Raw genomic sequence first — 22,197 nt, forward strand, 5'->3', positions numbered from 1 at the left:
TTTTATACTGATTTACATATCCAGATAGCTAACTAACTATTTATTTATTAAATTTATATTCCGCCATTCCTCCCAGAAGGAGCCCAAGGCAGCAAACAAAAACACTAAAAGAACTTTAAAACATCATAAAAGAAAACATTTTAAAAAACATATTAAAACAAAACACCTTAAAACATCTTTAAAAACATTTTAAAAAGCAATTCCAGCACAGATGCAGACTGGGATAAGATCTCTACTTAAGAGGCTTGTTGAAAGAGGAAGGTCTTCAGTAGGCGCTGCAAAGATAACACAGGGCACCTGTCTAATATTTAAGGGGAGGGAATTCCAAAGGGTTGGTGCCACAACACTGAAGGTCCGCTTCCCATGTTGTGCAGGCTGGACCTCCTGATAAGATGGTATCTGCAGGAGTTCCTCCACAACTTTCAGAACCGCTCTCTATTATCTTTTCGAAATCATGGAGGACCAGTGAAGTGCCGGATGACTGGAGGAGAGCTAATGTTGTCCCTATCTTCAAAAAGGGCAAGAAGGAGGAACTGGGAAACTACAGACCAGTCAGCCTAACATCAATCCCTGGAAAAATTCTGGAGCAGATTATAAAGCAGTCAATCTGTAAGCACCTTGAAAGCAATGCAGTGACTACTAGGAGCCAACATGGATTTATGAAGAACAAATCCTGCCAAACTAATCTCATCTCATTTTTTGATCGGGTAACCTCCCTTGTAGACTGTGGGAATGCTGTGGACATAATATATCTTGACTTCAACAAAGCTTTTGACAAAGTGTCCCATGATATTTTAATTAGCAAGCTAACTACATGTGGGCTGGATGGAACAACTATTAGATGGATCCACAGTTGGCTCCAGAATCGTACTCAAAGAGTGCTTATCAATGATTTCTTCTCCAACTGGGCAGAAGTAACGAGTGGGGTACCACAGGGCTCGGTCCTGGGCCCAGTGCTCTTTAACATTTTTATTAACGACTTGGATGAGGAGGTACAGAGCATGCTTATCAAATTTGCAGATGATACAAAATTGGGGGCATAGCTAATACCGTGGAAGACAGAAACAAAATTCAAAGGGACCTTGATAGTCTGGAGCATTGGGCTGAAAACAACAGAATTAAATTCAACAGGGATAAATGCAAAGTTCTACACTGAGGAAAAAGAAACCAAATGCACAGTTATAAGATGGAGGATACTTGGCTCAGCAATACAATATGTGAGAAGGAACTTGGAATTGTTGTTGATCACAAGCTAAATATGAGTCAACAGTGTGATGTGGCTGCAAAAAGGGCAAATGCTATATTAGGATGCATTAACAGAAGTATAGTTTCCAAATCACGTGAAGTACTAGTTCCCCTCTATTCACCACTGGTTAGGCCTCACCTTGAATACTGCATCCAGTTCTGGTCTCCGCACTTCAAGAAGGATGCAGACAAGCTCGAATGGGTTCAGAGGAGGGCAACAAAGATGATCAGGGGACTGGAAACAAAGCCCTATGAGGAGAGACTGAAAGAACTGGGCATGTTTAGCCGGGAAGACTGAGGGAAGATATGATAGCACTCTTCAAGTACATGAAAGGCTGTCACATAGAGGAGGGTCGGGATCTCTTCTCAGTCGTCCCAGAGTGCAGGACACAGAATAATGGGCTCAAGTTGCAGGAAGCCAGATTTCGACTGGACATCAGGAAAAAACTTCCTAACAGTTAGAGCCATACGACAATGGAACCAATTACCTAGAGAGGTAGTGGGCTCTCCGACACTGGAGGCATTCAAGAGGCAGCTGGACAGCCATCTGTCGGGAATGCTTTGATTTGGATTCCTGCATTGAGCAGGGGGTTGGACTTGATGGTCTTGTAGGCCCCTTCCAACTCTACTATTCTATGATTCTATGGCCTGCAAAGAGCAATGATCGACTGGGTATATAAGGGTCTTTCAGGTATCCTGGTCTCAAGCTGCGCAGAGCTTTGTACACCAAGAACCTTGAAGTAGGTCAAATAGCTAATGGGCAGCCAGTGCAATTCTTTCAGCAGTGGGGAGACATGTTGGTGATATCCTTCCCAGTGAGCAGTCTCACTGCCGCATTTTGTACCAGCTGCAGTTTCCAGACCAGCCTCAAGGGCAGCCCCACATAGAGCGTATTACAGTAATCCAGCCTGGAGGTTACCAGAGCATGGACAACAGTGGTCATGCTATCCCAGTCCAGAAATGGCCACAGACACGTGGGTGTGGTTTTCTTTAATAGAAAGTTTCAGTTCAGAGCACTTCATGAATCGGCTTATAGATTACACAGGAATCAGCATCATTACTAGGAATAGTTAGGCACAACTACACTGCGCCAAGATGTTGCAATGATTAGACATCCCTCCTTACCAGCCTTAAGTAAGGATGGGCGGGCTCCCTACTTGCATGAGGAAAGTGTCACTGTAGGGAGCGCACTCCTCAGAGGGATAGTGGGAACTCTTTGGGCCTGCCAGCATCACAGCCTAAGTGTCCAAGGTGACAGCAGTTGGACTACCTCAGCAAGATCCTCCTCCTCAAGAGGAGGGCTGTGCAGCGGCAGTAGGGTAAGTGAGAAAGGGGGTGAAGGGAAGGTGGAGAGACAACTTCTTGACCAGACAGTGCCTCCTAAGTGGCAGCTGGATCTACAGGGGCAGAGCTGTCAATGTCAGTGGCACGGGAGCCTTCAAGCTCAAACGCATCTGGAAGCACATCACTAGTGCCTTCTCCTAAGTCCAAGTCTGGCACCTCCTTGTTATTCTCATTGCTACATGCCCATTCCACGGGACTCATGACATCATCCCCACCTCCATGCTGATCCTCCACCCATCCTGGAAGGTTGAGTTTACCAGGATAGTGTCCATGGAATTCTCTGACCAAATCAGCAGCATGGACATCTGTCACTGCTTCCCAGGATCATTCCTCCAGTTCGAAACCCTTCCAATGGTTCAGGTACTGCAGCTTCCCTCAGCACTGATGGGAGTCAAGAATCCACTCCACCTCATATTCTTCCTGGCCGTCAACAAGTATGAGAGCCGGTGGTGGCTCAGGTGCTTATTAAGGATGTGGCAGTTTCTTGAGAATCAGTAACAAGCTGTGGAACATCAGGTGTATTTTCATGGAGGCAGGTAAATGTACAAAGTTGATCTGGGCCTCCACTTCAAAGGGCCCCGCCCACCCTGCTTCTAGCTCATGGCATGGGGTAGCAGTTGGCAGGTAATGCATGGAAAGCCACACCCTATCGCCCACCCAGATCTTAGGACAAGGCTGTTGATGTTGGTTGGCCACTCGTTTGCAAGCAGCCTTGACTCTCTCCAAGTGTTCTTGCAACATCCGTTACATCGCCTGTAGCTGTTCAACAGAGCTGGTGGCTGCAGGGACAGCCAGCATGGTGGTAGGGTTCTGAAAGGAGCATGGGTAATTGACAAAGAAAGAGATCTGCTGGGTGGATGAATGCACAGAATTGTTATAGGCGAACTTGCCAGAGGCAGCAGGGACACACACTTGTCCTGTTGATAGCTGACATAACAAGAAAGATCCTGTTCCAGTATCTTATCTGTTCCAGTAACCTTATCTGTTTGCCCATACATTTGTGGATGGTGCATGGAAGATAGACACAGCTCAGTTTGCAACAACGGCAACAGGGTGTGCCAAAACCAAGTGGTAAATTGAGAGCCCCAGTCCGAGACCAGACTGTCTGGGAGGCCGTGTACCCAGAAATGTGTTTAATAAGTGAGCAGTCTCTTTGGCAGTGGGGAGGCCAGAGCGTGGAATGAAGTGGGCCATTTTACTGAATTTGTCGACCACAACCAGAATGGTAGTATTCCCCTGGGAGGGTGGTGAATCCATGATAAAGTCCAGAGTCACCATTATCCATGGCCATTCAGGTGTGGGTAAGGAGTCCAATAGGCCCGTGGGTTGTCCTGGGGCATGCTTAGCTCTCATGTAGATAGGGAAAGATTGTACATACTTCTCCACATCATCTTTTATTCTGGGCCACCAAAATTCCTGTATGGCGACTTCCCAGGAGGATCGCTCCGCTTGTGCTTGCCTCTAGGATGAGCACTCGTCTCAGAGGAAGCTTTTTCAGTTTTTAAAACTAGTCAGAAGTTTTTTTTGACTGGGAAAATTTTCTCCCAGGCAAGGGAGAAACGTAGAGATTATCCACAGAAGTTCCGTGGTGTTTGTTGGGGGCTGGAATTCAACAGGATCGTCTGTGAATGAAGGTCTAGCCAGCAAGCGTCGGACGGAGCTAGGGATTACAGCAAGCTCAAACTGATTAAGCGAGACTTTTTTTTTCTTCAAAGAAAAACGTTCTAACAGGCAAGCATTCTTCTGTCTATTATTATCTAGCTTAAATCATTATAGCAAAAGAGATTTGTCAAGGAATTAGCAACAAGAATTCCTGGGTGAGTTATAACTTTCTCTTCTACATTCGGAACTAGGAGGAAGAAAATCGAAAAAACCTATCTTTGTTTTTATTGCAAAAAGCTAGCATGGAATTGGGCATTATAAAGATACAAACGGATGAGGGGCATCTGATTTGAAGAGAGAAAATTTGATTTATTTGATATTTGAATTTTATATGTCTGGGACTATTTTTTCTGGTCTACTTCTTTTTAACGAATCTGCTTATTCTTTATGCCACTAATTATTTGGATGCTGTGAACTAAATTTGTTTTGCACTTTTGGACACATAAGAGATAAGGCAGTTTGTGCTGTCTAGAGGACTGATGTCATCAGGTTTGGAAGATTAACTCCTTTGTGACTGGAAAAAGAAATAAACTGTTCTTTGCTTGGGAATAGTGGCTATAATTGGAAATTGAAGGTGTTTTGTTCTTTGGGTTTTAAGAATGACAATCAAGAAGGTGGCTGAGACCCTGGATGTACAGGAAGGGATTTCCTCTCTAGATATGTTTCAGAAAATAATGAATGAGATTAAGCTAATCAAACAAGAGATGAGACAGAGCAGACAAGAGATGAAAATTGAATTTGGCAGAATGAGACAGGAGCTGACAGAAATAGAGGATTCTACGAGAATGGAGGTAGATGGGACCAAAGATATAACTGGACAAATAAAAGGAGATGAAAGAAAAATTAAAGGGAAGGTTCAAGCCCTGGAGATTGGAATAGATTTATTAAATATGGACTTGGAAAAAGATTTGGATTTTATGGCTGTGATGGATCCTGGAGACAAATATTACTGTTTGGAACTCAGCGCTGTCCCTGAAGGAATTGGTGAAGAGATTGGAGATAAAGATATCATCGGTTCGAAAAAATTCCTGGACTGGAAGGATTTGATGGAACTTGAAATGGAGAAAGTTTACAGAATTAATTCCAGATTTGTGACAATGGAAAAACTTTCAAGAGATGTGCTAGTGCATTCTGTAAAAAAGAGGAACAGAGATGTGGCTTTGCAACAATATCTCAGTGATACGTTCAGAATTGATGGCAAGGAAATATTTATGATGAAGGAAATTCCTATCAGACTCTTATTATATGACTACGACAGCAAGATTATTGGGTGCGCAAAGATGGAAGATGGAAGATGGAATCAACGCGGATAATGGAAGAAGAGCTATTGAAATTACTGGATTTAGTAGACTTGAAGAGATGGATTAATTGACATGCCTATTTGGAGAAAAATTGATGGATATATATCTCAAGGATTGGAAGCTTCTCTTTGACTTTTTGTTGAAAGGTGAGTTGGAAAGCTGTTGACATAACTGTAACCGTAATAAGAAGAGAAAAAGAAGAGAAAAGAATAAAAAGAAAACCTCACGGAACTGTCTGCGTCTGCATCTCTCGGCTTTGGGCAGGACAGGCTGTAGCAGCACCGTTCTGACGGCTACATCTGAGGCCTCCTTTTCCACCAGGAAAGGGCGATGGTGGTTGGCATGTTGGAGTATTGGTTCAGAGGTAAACAACGTTTTAAGTTGGTCAAAAGCCTGTTGGGCTGCCTTGGTCCACTGAAAAGGTCCAAGTCCTTTAAGACAATCTTGCTAGAGGGCAGTCATGTTGAAATGACAGCTGTGAACCATCTGCAGTAGTTGGCGAACCCCAGGAAAAGTTGCAGGCATAGGCCATCAGAGATTTGTCACTTCCACTCCAGGGGTCAAAGACTGCAATGCCTTCAGCAAGTGGGACAGGAAATGGAGTAGAGGGCCACTAATGATACTAGTCAGCTGATAAAAAAAAGCCTCTAAGCAGCAGGACGTCTTGTAATTACACCTCCAGCAGAGTGGTTCCTGGGCTGATTGGTCCATGGGAAGCAAGTATATCTCGATGGCTTTAAAACAGCTTAATAATAATAATGATGATGATGATGATGATGATGATGATGATAAATTATATTCCCCGGAGCCACGGGCCAGGGGCTCTACAGGAAGTGCTTGTCTCCTTTTGGGGTGCAAACATACTGCAGACTAAGACAGACAAACAATTGCCATCATCAGACCCTGGAATGCACTCAGCAATTCTTTTTCACCCACAAGGAATATTCGTTAACATCATCAACTATTTCTGTCTGTCAGGACAGGAGTCTTTGGATTTGTGTAGTGGCAGCTAATGGCTCTAAGTCAGTGAGGCAATGGAATCCATTCCAGGTTTTAATCTGAAATTTCAAGGACCTGTCCAAAGTTCTCAAACCTATTCCCAAATTAGGATTAAAACTCGGAGTTCAGACGAAAACCCGGAGCAGATTTCACTGCCCCACCAACATGGAGCCACCAGCCTCCACTGGATTTCTGAACTCCTCCCCTTTATGGTGAGACATTCATGGCTGCAGACTGAAAGACTGACAGGGCTGTTATGCCTTTCAAGGAGACTCCACTGACCTAGGTAGTTTATTGATTTCCCCTGTGCTGATGGGGCTTTACAAATTCCAGGACGATAGTCAGCTTGACCTTGACCTGTCTGGTATTCCTGTTTCCAACCCGGTACTGCCTGCTGGATTAGTTCCTGGAACTCCTGCCTTCTGTTCTCCACCTTCCCGGTTCTCCAGGCTGCCCATAGCCCAATATCAAACCACCATCAGAATGTACACCTGCACCTTTGCCATGGTGCTCCGAGTCTATGGGGTTGCCCTGTCTAGCCCTGACCATCATCGGCCCAACTTACCTCGCCTCCTTGGCATCCTTATTCGTGACAGTCAGGATTCGTCTGGAAAGTGTCATCCCACCTTGGTAGATGAAGCAGTTTCCAAAGTCCACTTTGGTGGGGGATAAATGGATGTTGGGAGTCACAGCTGAGCCTTGCAGCACACAAGTATATGTTGGTCCATGGCTGATCTGTGAACACAGAGAGAAGCAGTCTCATACCAGGTCAGATTACTAGTCCAACTAGTCCAGAACTATACTTGGCTGATGGTAATTTTTTAAAAAAATATCTGATTGTGCTGGGAGCCTTTACCTCTGATTTTTAATACTCTTATAGTAAATATTAAACTGGAGGAAAGCCCACACCAAGACCACTGAGAGCCTTGGGCCCAGCGGAGAACAAAACAATTCCCTTTAACTAAATCAGTCCTATGCATGTCTACCATTAATCTTGGTGAGGATTACTTCTGAGGAAATTTGCATGGGATCACCTGCATGATTCGGTTTTGGAGAGAAAAAGAGACAAAAGTGTGACTGTTTGGGAGGAGAAGGTGACAGGTTTTAGGGGATTTTTGGAAATAACAGAACATATTTGTGGAATGCTTTGAGTACAAGCCCTTTCCCACCTCTTAAACAGATGCCTTTTTGCAATCCCACCTACATACACAAATCCCAGTAAAATCCTCCCATTTCTGTTCCATCCGTTTATGGTACTAGTTTTTCAACCATGAGGGCTATTTAAAGGTATTTTAAAGTCAAAATTGTAATTATAACAATGATAGTAGCAGAGCTAATGAAGCTATGTCAAGAAGCCAGTTACAGTAGATTGTTTTACTGAGATGACTGCCATGAATTAGAGACAGGTAATAGCTGATCTGACATGCTTTGGGGACTTTTCAAGAGGATTTTACTGTAAAAGTCTTGAACATATGGGGATGTAATGTGATATAAAACAGTCGGGGAAGGACTGTGGCTCAGTAGTAGTGCACACAACAGGCACATCTACCCCATTAAAAATTCATGTTGATTTTCAATTTTAATCCCAGAGAATTAAAACTGTAATACAATATAAATAAAAAAGCAATGAAAGTACAATTAAAATCATACAGCATCTACAATTACAACTGCTACAACAGGCAGAAAAATCATTTATGTGGGCCACAAAGACCATCAGCCATTTTCAAGTGGTCCATGGGGAAAAAAAGTTTGGGACCCATTGTTAGAATTGAGAATTGTATTGAATATTTTAATTGCTTTTGATCATTTGTTCATTTCCATAACAAACTATATACTTGTACTTGTGAACTGCAGAAAATTGACTTTACTTTTCTTGACTAAATTTGCAGTCCTATGTGCACTTACTTGGGAGCAAGTCTCATTGAACTCAGTGGGACTTATTTCGGGTTAAGCCTGCATAGGATTGTGCTGTAAAGAATGTGTAACCATGACCATGTCCTAAATCTTCAAGGGAATGCCAATGCCATCCAAAACCGGATGTATCTCAGTTGCCAGATTGAAATGCCTAGTACTGGCCAATAGCACTTTTGCTTTGTCTCAATGAAGTTTCCGTTTGTTCATCCACATCCTGTCCATTACTGAGGCCAGGCACCAATATAGAGCCTTTAGTAGTTGCTTGTAGAGCATGGAAACCTTCTTGTAGGATAATGAAAGAAAAGCATCACCAACCCTCATTCTTACCTGTAGTTTCAGTTCAATATCCTTTAACTTGCATGTCTTCAGTGGGTGGAAGGAAAGCATGACTTCTGCCCGTTCCCCTGCTTCCACTGAACCATTATTTGGGGAGATGACAAAATATCGTTGCACTGGTTTGGCATTGTAGAATTCCCATGAGAAGGTGAAGTTGAATTTGCCAGTGTTCAGAATATAGAAATAACATTGAGCATAATCATTGACTTGCATCTGTCCAGAGCAGAGAGAAGGTATAGTATTAATGCTGTGGCAAAAATTGGAAGTTTTTCTTACTGTAAACTTATGTTTGATGTTGGCAGTGGAGGACATTCTCTTGTAGGAATGATGCCTCCCACTGGACTGACAGGCAAGGTCCAGAATCCTTTGCTTCCTCTTCCAGGGGGAGGAGTCATCCTGCCCTCCAGTTCGACTAACAGAGCAAGAACCACTCCTCCACCCCTAATAGATGAAAAGCATGTCACACCCGTTCTACAAACTAAGAAAGCCTAAGAACGCGAAAAGCCAAAGAAGAAACAAGCAACATTTAATATTTATAAAATCCGTAGAGTCACGTACAAATGAAGGAATATTGGGTACAAATGGTTCAGCACATCCACACTGAATCTCAAGACATATTAGTCACCATGGATGTTCGTTCATTGTACACAAGCATTCCACAAGAAGAAGCTATAGATGTCATTAGAAATACATTAGATCAAAGGACTGACAGACATCCCCTGACACACTATTTATGTTCCCTGGCGGAGTTAGCAATGGAGAAAAATTACTTCAAGTTCGACAATACGTTCTACTGTCAAGTCAAAGGAGTAGCCATGGGGTGTCCCATGGCTCCAGAAGTAGCAAATTTATATATGGGACATTTTGAAAAAGAAATAACTTCTCCACACAGCCCCTTTTCGGTCCATTTAAGGTGCTGGCTACGGTATATAGACGACGTTTTTTTAATATGGAATGGTAACATACAGAGTTTTGAAAAAAAAATTATATGGGCCAACAATAGAAACAGCTACATGAAATTCGATACACAATATAGCAGTACAGATATTCATTTTTTAGACCTCCGCATTATCAAGTGTGGGAATCAGCTACATACATCTCTATATAAAAAATCTACTGACAGAAATACGTACTTAAGGTATGACAGTTCACACCCTAGACCGATCAGACAAAATCTTCCATACAGTCAATTCCTCCGAATAAAACGAAATTGTACCTCGCACAAAGACTTTGTATATCACTCGGGGTCCCTCAAGCAACAGCTGATACAGAGGGGCTACCCAAAGCAGGTGGTGGAAAACAACTATCAGAAGGCTTTACATCAAAAACTCCAGGATCTTTTACACCCTACACAATGTACTTTGTCAAAAGCTTTGCTAAAGTCGAGATATATTATGTCCACAGCATTCCCACAGTCTACAAAGGTGGTTACCCAATCAAAAAATGAGATGAGATTAGTTTGGCAGGATTTGTTCTTCATAAGTACGTGTTGGCTCCTAGTAATCACTGCATTGTTTTCAAGGTGCTTGCAGATTGACTGCTTTATAATCTGCTCCAGAGTTTTTCCAGGGATTGATGTTAGGCTGACTGGTCTGTAGTTCCCCGGTTTCTCCTTTTTGCCCTTTTTGAAGATAGGGACAACATTAGCTCTCCTCCAGTCATCTGGCACTTCACCAGCCCTCCACCATTTCGCAAAGATAATAGGCAGCGGTTCTGACAGTTCTTCAGCCAGTTCCTTCAATACTCTAGGATGCAGTTTATCAGGCCCTGCCGATTTGAACTCATTCAAAGTGATTAGGTATTCCTTGACTGTTTGTCTATCAATCTCAAGCTCCAAAGCTGCCCCTTCTAATTCATGTTTCCCGGGAGGGTCATAGACTCTTTTTTGGAAGAAGACTGGGCCAAAGTAGGAATTGAGCACTTCTGCCTTTTCTTTGTCATCTGTTATCATTTTGCCATCCTCATTGAGTAGCTGTGCCACCATTTCCTTTCTCTGTCTTTTACTTTGGACATACCTGAAGAAAGCTTTTTTGCTGCTTTTAGCATCCCTTGCTAACTTCAGTTCATTCTCAGCTTTAGCCTTCCTGAGTCTCTATATCCCTTTCATAAGCAATCCATGATGGACTTTGAACCAGAAGGTCATTCAGGTAGGGGTGAAGTTGGACCCCTTCTTTCCAAAGAAAAGCCACCAGAGCCACTAGTACCTTTATGAAAACCCTCAATGCCGAGGAAGGCCAAAGGGTAATGCCCAATACTGATAGTGCCCCCTGTCGTAGTTGAATCTGAGAAATCGACGATGGGACCTCAGGATGCAGATGTGAAAGTAAGCCTTGGAGAGGTCAATAGAAGATTTCCAGTTGCCCCTCCTCCGTGCTGCCACAATTGACCTTAGGGTCTCCATCCTGAATCACATTTTCTCAACCCAGGAGTTTAGCCATTTGAGGTTGAGAATGGCCCTGATATCATCATTTTTCTTTGGAATTAAGAAAAAGATGGAATAAACCCCATCTCTCCTCTCCAAAGGAAGAACCTCCTCTATAGCCTGAATGTCTACCAAATGTTTTACGGCCTGCATATAATTCTTGTGCTTGCTGGGGTCCCGGGAGCAGGGGGTAGGAACAAAAAGGTTGTGTGGCCTGCATGCGAACTCTATGGAATACCCATTGGTGACTGCTTCTAATACCCACCTGTCTGAGGTCACCTCCCTCCACAGGTGCGAAAACTGTAACAGATGAACCCACACTGGTCCCTCTGGAGAGCTCAGAGAGTCATGCTGAAGGGACCTTTTTGGAAGCTTTGGAAAATCTTGTGGGAAAGGAAGTGGATCTACCTCCTCTGGAGGAATGATGCCTGCCTCCCCTTCCTTGTTGGCCCCAACGTGGCCTGTAGGAAGAAAATCCCCTAGGATGGGGAAATTCGCCGATAGGGATAAAAAAAACCCTGTGCCTGGCATCCCTTATACTCTTCCTTCTTAGCAGATGGCAGAGCCTGTCTCTTATCCCTCATCTCAACCAAATGTGCCTGTAAGGGCTCACCTGTCAGCTTTGGAGGGGTGATAGCTGGGCTGTAAAGTCATTAGCCAGCAGCTAGCTGGGTCATAAATCTGCCAAGGCTAGGCAGATAACAGGAACAGGATGAGGGAAGGTCAGAGGAGTCATTTCAAAGTCAGTGTCCAAAAGTGCAATCAAGGAGGGAAAGCTGGTTCCAGTGAGCCAAGAGTTTAGTCCAAGGGTCTGGGTTCTGGAAGCTGGGCCTCACATGGAGGTCTCAACTGACATTATAGTCAGCAGCCTGCAGCAGTCACGAACTGCCTTTTAAATCCCACTCCCTCAGACAGGTGCAGGTAATCAGCCTCCCGGCTTCTAAGAGCTTGCTTCTCTTAAACGGCCAGACCGACTGTGTTGTTGCAATACTCGCTGGCGTCTTCGCTCTGCAGGGGGGAGGGGAGCCACCTGTTCATTCTCTGAATCCAACTGAGGGGTTCAGCTGTGTCCTGGACGCTCTCCAGCTGAGGGAGAGCTGGAGCTGCGTCCTCTGGGACTCTGCTTGTTCCTTGTCCTGGGTCTGCTGCTGCTGCCCCTGAATCCTCCTCCTCCTCCTTTGAGGAGTCCTCCGAAGGGGCCATGACATCACCAAACAGCTTGTCTCCTGAAAAAGGCATGTCCACTAGTTTCAATTGTGAGGCTGCATCTACCTCCCCACTGTGGTAGCAGCTGTGAACTGGGCATCAACTGGGAAGCATCATATGCAGCCCCTGCTGCTAGAGCAGATGCATGAGAAATCTTTTAAAGTATGTCCTTAACAGGTCTGGGAACATCCTCACATGATCCCAACTCCTCTGTCCACATAAATGCAGCACTGGAAAGCAATGAGGCGGTGACAGAGGCCCTGAAGGCCACCACGTCTGCTTCAAAGCTGCGCCTCAAAGAGGTCTCCACTCTTTTATCACAAGCGCCCTCAGAAGGGAGGACCACCAAAGATGCCAGAGCTGCACAGGAGAGTCCACGGCAGGGACCCATAGCAGTTGCATCACCTTATCGCCAAAGGTATTTTGCCTCTTTATTACCTTAGAAATCATTTTCTCCTTATTAGGATGTGCCCACTCCCGCTTCCATGATGCAAGGAAGGGAACCAAAATGGATTTGGACTGAAATGTGGAGAAAGCTTTATTAGCTCCAATAGAACTTGTATCCACAACCTCCTGTGGGGAAGCCGTCTCAGCTGACAGTGGTAAAACCCTACAAGTCTTAACTAACAGTGGCAGGAAAACATCTGAATTAAACAGTCTAGGCTGGTTGGAGACTACCTCCAATTTTTCACTTGATAGCTCTCCTTCCTCTTGAATGGCTGAGGGATTATCAACCTCAGGATCAGTAACTCCTACCTCTGCTGGCATTGCATGTTGCACAGGAGGAGTGCCTGGCCTGAGAAGGAACTACCACCACTGCCTCAGCGGCTGAAGTGGAAGCCTGTAGGTTAGAATCAACCTGTGAATGGGCCTATGACCCCCCCCTTATGTCTGTACCTTTTAGGGGACGAATCCCGAGAAGGTGAGCAGGATGAAGGAGAAGGGTTATTTGAAGAAGATCTGCGAGATCTCCTCCTCCTGTGGTACCTGGAACATGTTTTGTGTCTGTCCTTGAACCTTTGTCTCTCTTTGTCAGATCTCTGGGGTTTAGAAATGCCCCCTGTCCCCAGGGAGTCCTGAACCTGAAGAGATGCAGGAATGCATTTATGACAGAAACCTCAGAAATTCCCCCTCAGAAGGAAAAGAGATTGGTAGCAAATGTGAATGAGTAACGCTAACCCCCTCACTGTATCCACCTAGTGAAGGAGAACCTGCACTGTGCTGATCCACAATGCTGGGAAGGGACAAGCTAGAACCAGACCCTTCCTGTGACCAGAATGCTGATGTGCAGAGGTACTGGTGAGAGAAGTCATAGCAAAGGACCCTGCTTGCAACAGTCCAACAGCAAAAATGCCAGTACCAAGGGCATGCTCCAACCAAGCATGATAATGAAGTCTCCCCCCTTTTTTTGCCAGAAAGGGTGGGGCAATAATGAGCACGCTCTACGCAGGAATGATGAGGGAGCCTGCCCCTGACTTTATTTGATTATTTATTTATATACCCTCTCTCAGAGAAACGTAGTAAAACCAGGATGAGAACAGGCAGACAGATGAATCCACTGGGTTCCCGTAGGGTGCGGAAAAACCTGTTCCCACTATCAATTGGCCAGAGTGAGGAGAGAAAGTTGCCGCAACTGCTAAAGTTTTTCCGAAGAGTGTAACCACTAGAAGAAAAATGGCATTCCCGCCTTTTTCTGAGGAAGCTATTATCACTTCACTCTGCCAGTCAGAACTGTGGTAAATGGACCAAGTGCAAAAGGATGTGTGAGCAGCCAGAACAGCCAGAACAAGTGCTCTTTGTAAAGCCTTGTACCAGTAGCTCCTCAGCCATCTCCAAGCCTGATAGACCGCGTGCCCCTAGAGAGCAGGGCGGACCCTGACAGGCAGTGGAGTGGGCAGATGACTCTGCCCCAGGAGAAAGGAATTGGTGGTTTCACAGCCACAAAGACCACTCAGTCAAAATTGACCTGGTAGGCGTGGGGCGGACCCTGCCAACCACTCAGTTCTCCCTTCAGTCTCCTGCACAAGCACTCCATACACTCTACCAATAACATAAGAATATACAAAAAAATTGAAGAGAAAGGAACACACACACACACAACAACAACAGAAAGGGAAGAGGAAAACAAACTCTCAGAATGATAATCAGCAAAGAAGAACCTAAGGATAATTAGAAGCCTAAAGGACCCTACTGTTCACAACCACAGGCAGGGTTGAACTGGAGGCCAACTCCTCACCCTGGAAGAGGAGGCAAAGGATTCTGGACCCTGCCTGTCAGTCCAGTAGGAGGCATCATCCATACAACAGAAAGTCCTCCATTGCCAACAGGTAAACCACTGCTTACAAGCCAGGCTTGTCTCCCTCTGAGCTACTGTGAATTCAAAGACAAAGCATGCACTTTGTAAGCACACTTACTGGAGAAGGACTGGGGCCCTGTGGGGCCCTCTATATGTTGCTGGACTGCTACTCCCATCATCCCTGACCATTGGCCATGAGGCTGATAGGAGCTGGAGTCCAATAACTCCTACCCCCCCACCCCTGCACCAGAAAGTAAGCCCCACTGAGCTCAGTTGGATTTATTTCTAAGTAACATGCATAGGGTTGCCATATTCCAGTTCCACAAATCCGGGCAGGTTAATTTGCATATTATGTAAAGTATTTGCATATTATGCAAATTATTTGCATATTATTTGCATATTGTGCAAATATTTGCATATTAATACTTGGATTGTCCAGTTGTTTTGTTTTTGTGCCTAGGAATTACCACCAAAAACTGGGGAAAGATGTGAGAAATCTTTTTTTTAAAAGCAACATTTTTAGCCTTAAATGCCTGGACTCTAGTTTCCAACACTATGGAGTATTTATTGATTGATTAAGAGAATTTATATCCTGCCCTTTTGCTGTTAAAAACAGAGCTCAGCACAGCTTACAAATATAATAAAAACAATAAAAATACACAATCAATATAAAAACATAATAAAAACACAAAATAGCAACAAACATAAAGTAAGTCAGGGCAACAGTACGGTTAACCATACACGATATATTTCAAAGATGTGGTGGGTGGAGAAAAACAAGAAGCCAAAATGTTAGGAAAAGGAGTCTTTCACACCACATGCTCAGTTGTAAATACTGTTGCAGCAAGCTTTACAAGTTCCTCCAGTATTCCACTGGTGCAGGCACTCAGACATTCAAAGTATCTGTATGTTTCTTATGTTTTATAAAAGCAGAGCTTTGCTTAACTCAAAATTTCTTCTCCCTTTGATCAACCACATCTACACAGGTTCCACCTCCATACTCAAAATGAAACTGGGCCTGGAAGTGTGCAACAACCCCACACATACCTTGCTAATTAGATTACCAATGCCAGGAGGATGTCTGTCTTATGGACTACTCTCCTGCTCCCCCCCCCCCCAGGCATCATGAAAGACCCAGTCCTGGGCTCAGAAAGAAAATAAATATCTGGTCCTCTTCAAAGTATTGATAAGCCTCTTGTTTTAATTGAAATAATAATTATAAATTCTTGTTCTTATCACTAATGGGAGTTAATTATCTTGCATATGCTGCTGTTGCTTCTATGGCTGTAACGGTGTGAGGGTAAAGATAAGTGAAATGCAAATAGGAAAAAAACAACACAAAAGGCAGTAATACTTTCCTAAGTGTAATACCATACCAACCACAACAAGATTCCTATGAGTAAGGCAGAAAACTAAGCATCTCACAACCAAAAATATGATAAATGAAGAAATATTTATATAAAAGCATGACTATCAAATATATTTATTATTTACACAAACTGTAAAAATATTTATAGTGCAATCCTAGGTTTATTTATTCAGAAGCAAGTCCCAGCGTATTCAGTGGGGCTTACTCAAACAGGGACAGAAATGCAACTTCAAGTGATAAGCAACTTCATTCACACAACCCAAAATTCCGAATCATGCCACTTTACGCTGTTTTGCAACTGTTTATACTTGTTTTTATGGTTATTGGATTTTAAATGGCTTTATTTCTTGTTGTGAGCTGCCTTGGTTTCCAACCCTACCTCACAGGGGTGTCGGAAAGATTCCATACACGCACACGCAGACACTGCAGATGTACAAATACATACAGCCCATATAATAGTTTATTGTCAAACCAGTTGGTCATTGCAGAAAAATCAGTATTAGTTTTTAAAAAATCAGTATTATTTTCCTACAGAATAAAAACTGTAATACCTAAGTAAGCCCTGCCTACTTGCTTTAAAATAGGACTGGAGGGCACAAACACAATTCTTTTTTACATTCACTCCAAAGTCCCATTGATATTCAGCACATTCATAACCATGTCTACTCAAAAGTAAGTCCTATTGAATTCAATGGGATTTACTCTGGGCATATGGGATTAGCATTGCTTTTACAAAAAGCAAGCATTGGGAAAGTTTTCAAAACACTGCCCAAGATGTGACTCCTGCACACAAGAGGAAAAAAAACTGAAATGTATATACTTACCCAATTTATGAGATTTTCAGATAAACAGGGGGTGAAACCACCATTTTGTTTTCTAGACACTGCCTAAGGTCAATGAAACTGAAACACAATCCCTGATTGGCTGCAATCCTGAACGGGCAGGGTTAAAGCTACAAAGTGCTATACAGTACTGTTTAAAGAAAGATTTAACAGTCGGGGGCGGCTGACGTTTTTATGTATATCACGAGAACCGGACCACCTAGAAACTTAATTGTTTTTTTAAATTAAAGCTGAGAATCCAGGCCACCTAAAGGGCTAGCCGGGCGCCGGGTGGCATGCATAGAATCCGGGTAAAACCCAGCTAACCGGGCAATATGGCAACCCTAAACATGCATAATATGAACCTTCTGATGTGGGAGGGAAAAGGGAGCTCTTCACTACCAGGAATGTTGCCAAGGAGCATCAGAAGACATTTCTTCAAGGGAAGAGTTCAAAGACCTCTCTGTTTGTGTTCCCACCTTTCCCACAGATGAAACTACAAAGCTGATGATCGAGGATCAGCATAGCAAGAGTTTCTGTTTGACGAAGAAGTCCCAACCAACATATGTTCCATCAACACAGCTTGCTGTTACCGACAAGGAGTTATATTCAGCTAAGTCCTCTTCAGAGCAGACCCAATGAAATTAATAAACTTAAGTTAGTCATTTATCAATACCTCGGCACAGTCATTAACCAAAATGGAAACAATAAGAAATCAGAAGGAGGCTAGGACTGGGGAGGGCAGCTATGAGAGAACTAGAAAAGGTCCTCAAATGCAAAGATATATTGCTGAACACTGAAGTCAGGATCATTCAGACCATGCGATTCCCAATCTCTATGGATGGATGTGAAAATTGGACAGTGAAAAAAGCGGATAAGAGAAAAATCAACTCATTTGAAATGTGGTGTTGGAGGAGAGCTTTACAATTTAAACAGTACAATTTAAATAACATCCCAGAAGAATATAAAGATCAAATAAGGAGCAGAGAACCAGAAGAACTATGGACTGAAGTCAAAGACATTATCAGGGAAGAATGCAAAAAGACAATACCTCTCGTTAAAAAGAAAGACCTCAATGGATGACTGAACAAACTCTTAAAATGGTTAAAGAGAAAAGGAAAGCAAAAGGAGATAGAAACACGGTCAGAACCCTAAATTCAACAATACAGAACTAATACGTAGGGACAAAGAGAACTATTACAATAGTTATTGTACAGAAATAGAAGAGCACAACAAAAAGGGAAGAACAAGAGCACTATTCCAAAACATTAGAGAAATGAAAGGGAAATTTAAACCACGAGTAGGGATGTTGAATAATCAACAGGGGAACACACTGACTGACTGAGATGAAATAAAAGGAAGATGGAAGCAATACACTGTAGAACTCTATAAAAGAGATGCAAGGATGACAAATTCATTCATGGAGGAACCATATGATGAAGAACCAGACATTTTAGAATATGAGGTAAAAGCTGCTCTTAAAATATTTGGAAGAAAAAAATCATCAGGAACAGATGGCATACCAATAGAGTTCTTACAACTACTGAGACTGAATTTGTCCAAATTGTGACTAAAATTTGTCAAGAAATATGGAAAACTAAACAATGGCCCACAGACTGGAAGCTTTCAATATATATCCCAATTCCAAAGAAAGAGGATCCCAGGGAATGCAGTAATTATCGAACGATTGCCTTAATATCCCAATGCAAGTAATGCTCAAGATTCTACAACAAAGGCTCTTACCATATATGGAGCAAGAAATGCCAGACATCCAAGCTGGATTTAGAAAGGGAAGAGGCACCAGAGATCATATCGCAAACATACGTTGGATAATGGAACGGACCAAGGAATTTCAGAAGAAAATCACCCTGTGCTTTATAGATTACAGCAAAGCCTTTGACTGTGTAGATCATGAAAAACTATGGAATGCTTTAAATGAAATGGGGGTGCAACGGCATCTGATTGTCCTGATGCACAACCTATAATCTGGACAAGAGGCTACTGTAAGGACAGAATATTGAGAAACGGATTGGTTCCCAATAGGAAAGGGTGTGAGACGGGTGTATTTTATCACCCAATTTGTACGCAGAATATATCATATGGAAAGCAGGATTGGACCGAGATGAAGGAGGTGTGAAAATTGGAGGGAAAAATATCAATAATTTAAGATATGCAGACGATACCATACTATTAGCAGAAACCAGTAATGATTTGAAACGAATGCTGATGAAAGTTAAAGAGGAAAGCACAAAAGCAGGACTACAGCTGAACGTCAAGAAGACTAAAGTAATGACAACAGATTCATGTAACTTTAAACTTGACAATGAGGACATTGAAGTCAAGGATGATCAATACCTCGGCACAGTCATTAACCAAATAGTGTCAGCTTTTCACTGAGACAGTAGTGTCGGTGGGGGTGCAGGCAGGGCTGGAGATTCCTTGGTAATTGCCAGGCCGTAAGTCCTCACCTGGCAGCTTGGCTATAAATCTGCCAGGCTAGCAAGGAGGAAGCAAGATAAGGGCAGGGGCCGTTCCAAGCTTACATGCCAAGCGAGAAATCCAGAAGAGATGTCAGTGAAGGTCCGGGTCTAGTTTGCTGAGAGATCAGTCCAAGTCAAGGTTCAGGGGATAGGAAGACACACAGTGGTCACGCCTGACATTGTAGTCAGCAACACACTGAAGCCAGGGTCTGTCTTTTAAAGAACACCTCTGCAGACAGGTGGGAACAATTGCCCCTCTGGTTTCTGCAAGCGTGCCGGCCTTAAACGGACAGGCCGGCCCCTCTGCTGCCTGACTTTCTGTCGTCTTCGCTCTGCAAGTGGTAGGGGAGCCTCCCGCTCACTGCCTGATTCCGGCTGAAAGGCTTCAGCTGGGTCTTGGATACTCTCCAGCTGAGGGGGAGTAGGAGCTGCATTATCAGGAGTTTCCTCTGTTTTCCCTTCTGGGTCTGTAGCTGTTAATCCCGAGTCATCCTCGTCTGCGAGTCCCCCGAAGGGGCCATGACAAATGGAGACAATAGTCAAGAAATCAGAAGAAGGCTAGGACTGGGGAGGGCAGCTATAAGAGAATTAGGAAAGGTCCTCAAATGCAAAGATGTATCACTGAACGCTAAAGTCAGGATCATTCAGACCATGGTATTCCCGATCTCTGTGTGTGGATGTAAAAGTTGGACAGTGAAAAGAGCAGATAAGAGAAAAAACAACTCATTTGAAATGTGGTGTTGGAAGAGAGCTTTGCGCATACCATGGACTGCGAAAATGACAAATAATTGGGTGTTAGAACAAATTAAACCAGAACTATCACTAGAAGCTAAAATGATGAAACTGAGGTTATCATTCTTTGGACACATCATGAGAAGACATGATTCACTAGAAAAGATAATAATGCTTGGAAAAACAGAAGGAAGTAGAACAAGAAGAAGGCCAAACAAGAGATGGATTGATTCCATAAAGGAAGCCACAGACCTGAACTTACAAGATCTGAACAGGGTGGTTCATGACAGATGCTCTTGGAGGTCACTGATTCATAGGGTCGCCATAAGTTGTAATTGACGTGAAGGTACATAACAACAACAAGTTAGTCTTGTCTATTAATTTTATTGGTCTACTCTTGAGTACCACTAGCAGTGAATACCACCCATGGGTTGAATCCAATGTTAATCCTACTCAGAGTAGAGTCACTGAAATTAATTAACATAACTAGCTTGAGTCCATTAACCTCAATGTGTCTACTCTGAGTAAAACTTAGTTGTCTACAACTCATTGCTTCTCAAGCCATCATTGTACAGGAACTATTTGACAGGAAAATTCTGCAAATTGTTGATACTTGGAGTCAAGCAGCTCTCACCTCTTGAAAGTGTATCTGATGTGGCTGGTCAGGGTCCAATTCAGAAAGCAAGCCATGACTTTCCTCACACTTCACTGATACATTCATGGTATGGCCAGTGGCTTTCACATTCAAGCAGAGAGGTTGGCTTTTTCTCTTGATGTCACAGATCAAGTTAAAGTTTACTTCCCCTTCCAGGTTTGCCATGAATAAGATGTTAATAGGAAGCCTGGTAAAAAAACAACATGTTAGTTGGAATTCATAGAATCATAGAATAGTAGAGTTGGAAGGGGCCTACAAGGCCATCGAGTCCAACCCCCTGCGCAATGCAGGAATCCAAATCAAAGCATTCCCGACAGATGGCTCTCCAGCTGCCTCTTGAATGTCTCCAGTGTCGGAGAGCCCACTACCTCTCTAGGTAATTGGTTCCATTGTCGTATGGCTCTAACAGTTAGGAAGTTTCTCCTGATGTCCAGTCGAAATCTGGCTTCCTGCAACTTGAGCCCATTATTCCGTGTCCTGCACTCTGGGACGATCGAGAAGATATCCCGACCCTCCTCTATGTGACAACCTTTCATGTACTTGAAGAGTGCTCTCATATGTCCCCTCAGTCTTCTCTTCTCCAGGCTAAACATGCCCAGTTCTTTCAGTCTCTCCTCATAGGACTTTGTTTCTAGTCCCCTGATCATCCTTGTTGCCCTCCTCTGAACCTGTTCCAGTTTGTCTGCATCCTTCTTGAAGTGCGGAGACCAGAACTGGATGCAGTATTCAAGATGAGGCCTAACCAGTGGTGAATAGAGGGGAACTAATACTTCACACAATTTGGAAACTATACTTCTGTTAATGTAGCCTAAAATAGAATTTGCCTTTTTTTGCAGCCACATCGCACTGTTGGCTCATATTCAGCTTGTGATCAATGCCAATTCCAAGTTTCTTCTCACATGTCATATTGCTGAGCCAAGTATCCCCCATCTTATAACTGTGCATTTGGTTTCTTTTTCCTAGGTGTAGAACTTTGCATTTATCCCTGTTGAATTTCATTCTGTTGTTTTCAAGCCCAATGCTCCAGACTATCAAGGCCCCTTTGAATTTTGTTTCTGTCTTGTGCCCCCAATTTTGTATCATCTGCAAATTTGATAAGCATGCTCTGTACCTCCTCACCCAAGTCGTTAATAAAAATGATGAAGAGCACTGCGGCCAGGACTGAGCCCTGTGGTACCCCACTCGTTACTTCTGTCCAGTTTGAGAAAGAACCATTGAGTACAATTCTGGAGTCAACTGTGGATTCACCTGATAGTTGTTCCATCCAGACCACATTTAGGTAGTTTGCTAATCAGAATATCATGAGGCACTTTGTCAAAAGCTTTGTTGAAGTCAAGATATATTATGTCCACAGCATTCCCACTATCTACAAGGGAGGCTACCCAATCAAAAAATGAGATAAAATTAGTTTGGCA

At 43.4% G+C, this 22,197-nt stretch overlaps 1 protein-coding gene across 1 annotated transcript in view; it reads right to left on the reverse strand.

Annotated features, from left to right (window-relative positions):
* The window catches only part of HYDIN (HYDIN axonemal central pair apparatus protein), a 426,739-nt gene that overhangs the window by 28,440 nt on the left and 376,102 nt on the right, over positions 1 to 22,197 (reverse strand). The window contains exons 73-75 of the mRNA XM_061594057.1: positions 20,762 to 20,969; positions 8,793 to 9,014; positions 7,117 to 7,286 (exon numbers count right to left, since the gene is read on the reverse strand). Coding sequence (XP_061450041.1) covers positions 7,117 to 7,286; positions 8,793 to 9,014; positions 20,762 to 20,969 — 600 coding nt within the window. The remainder of the gene's footprint in view (positions 1 to 7,116; positions 7,287 to 8,792; positions 9,015 to 20,761; positions 20,970 to 22,197) is intronic.

The sequence above is a fragment of the Rhineura floridana genome, chromosome 13 (genome assembly GCF_030035675.1).
Source record: "Rhineura floridana isolate rRhiFlo1 chromosome 13, rRhiFlo1.hap2, whole genome shotgun sequence".
NCBI lineage: Eukaryota > Metazoa > Chordata > Lepidosauria > Squamata > Rhineuridae > Rhineura > Rhineura floridana.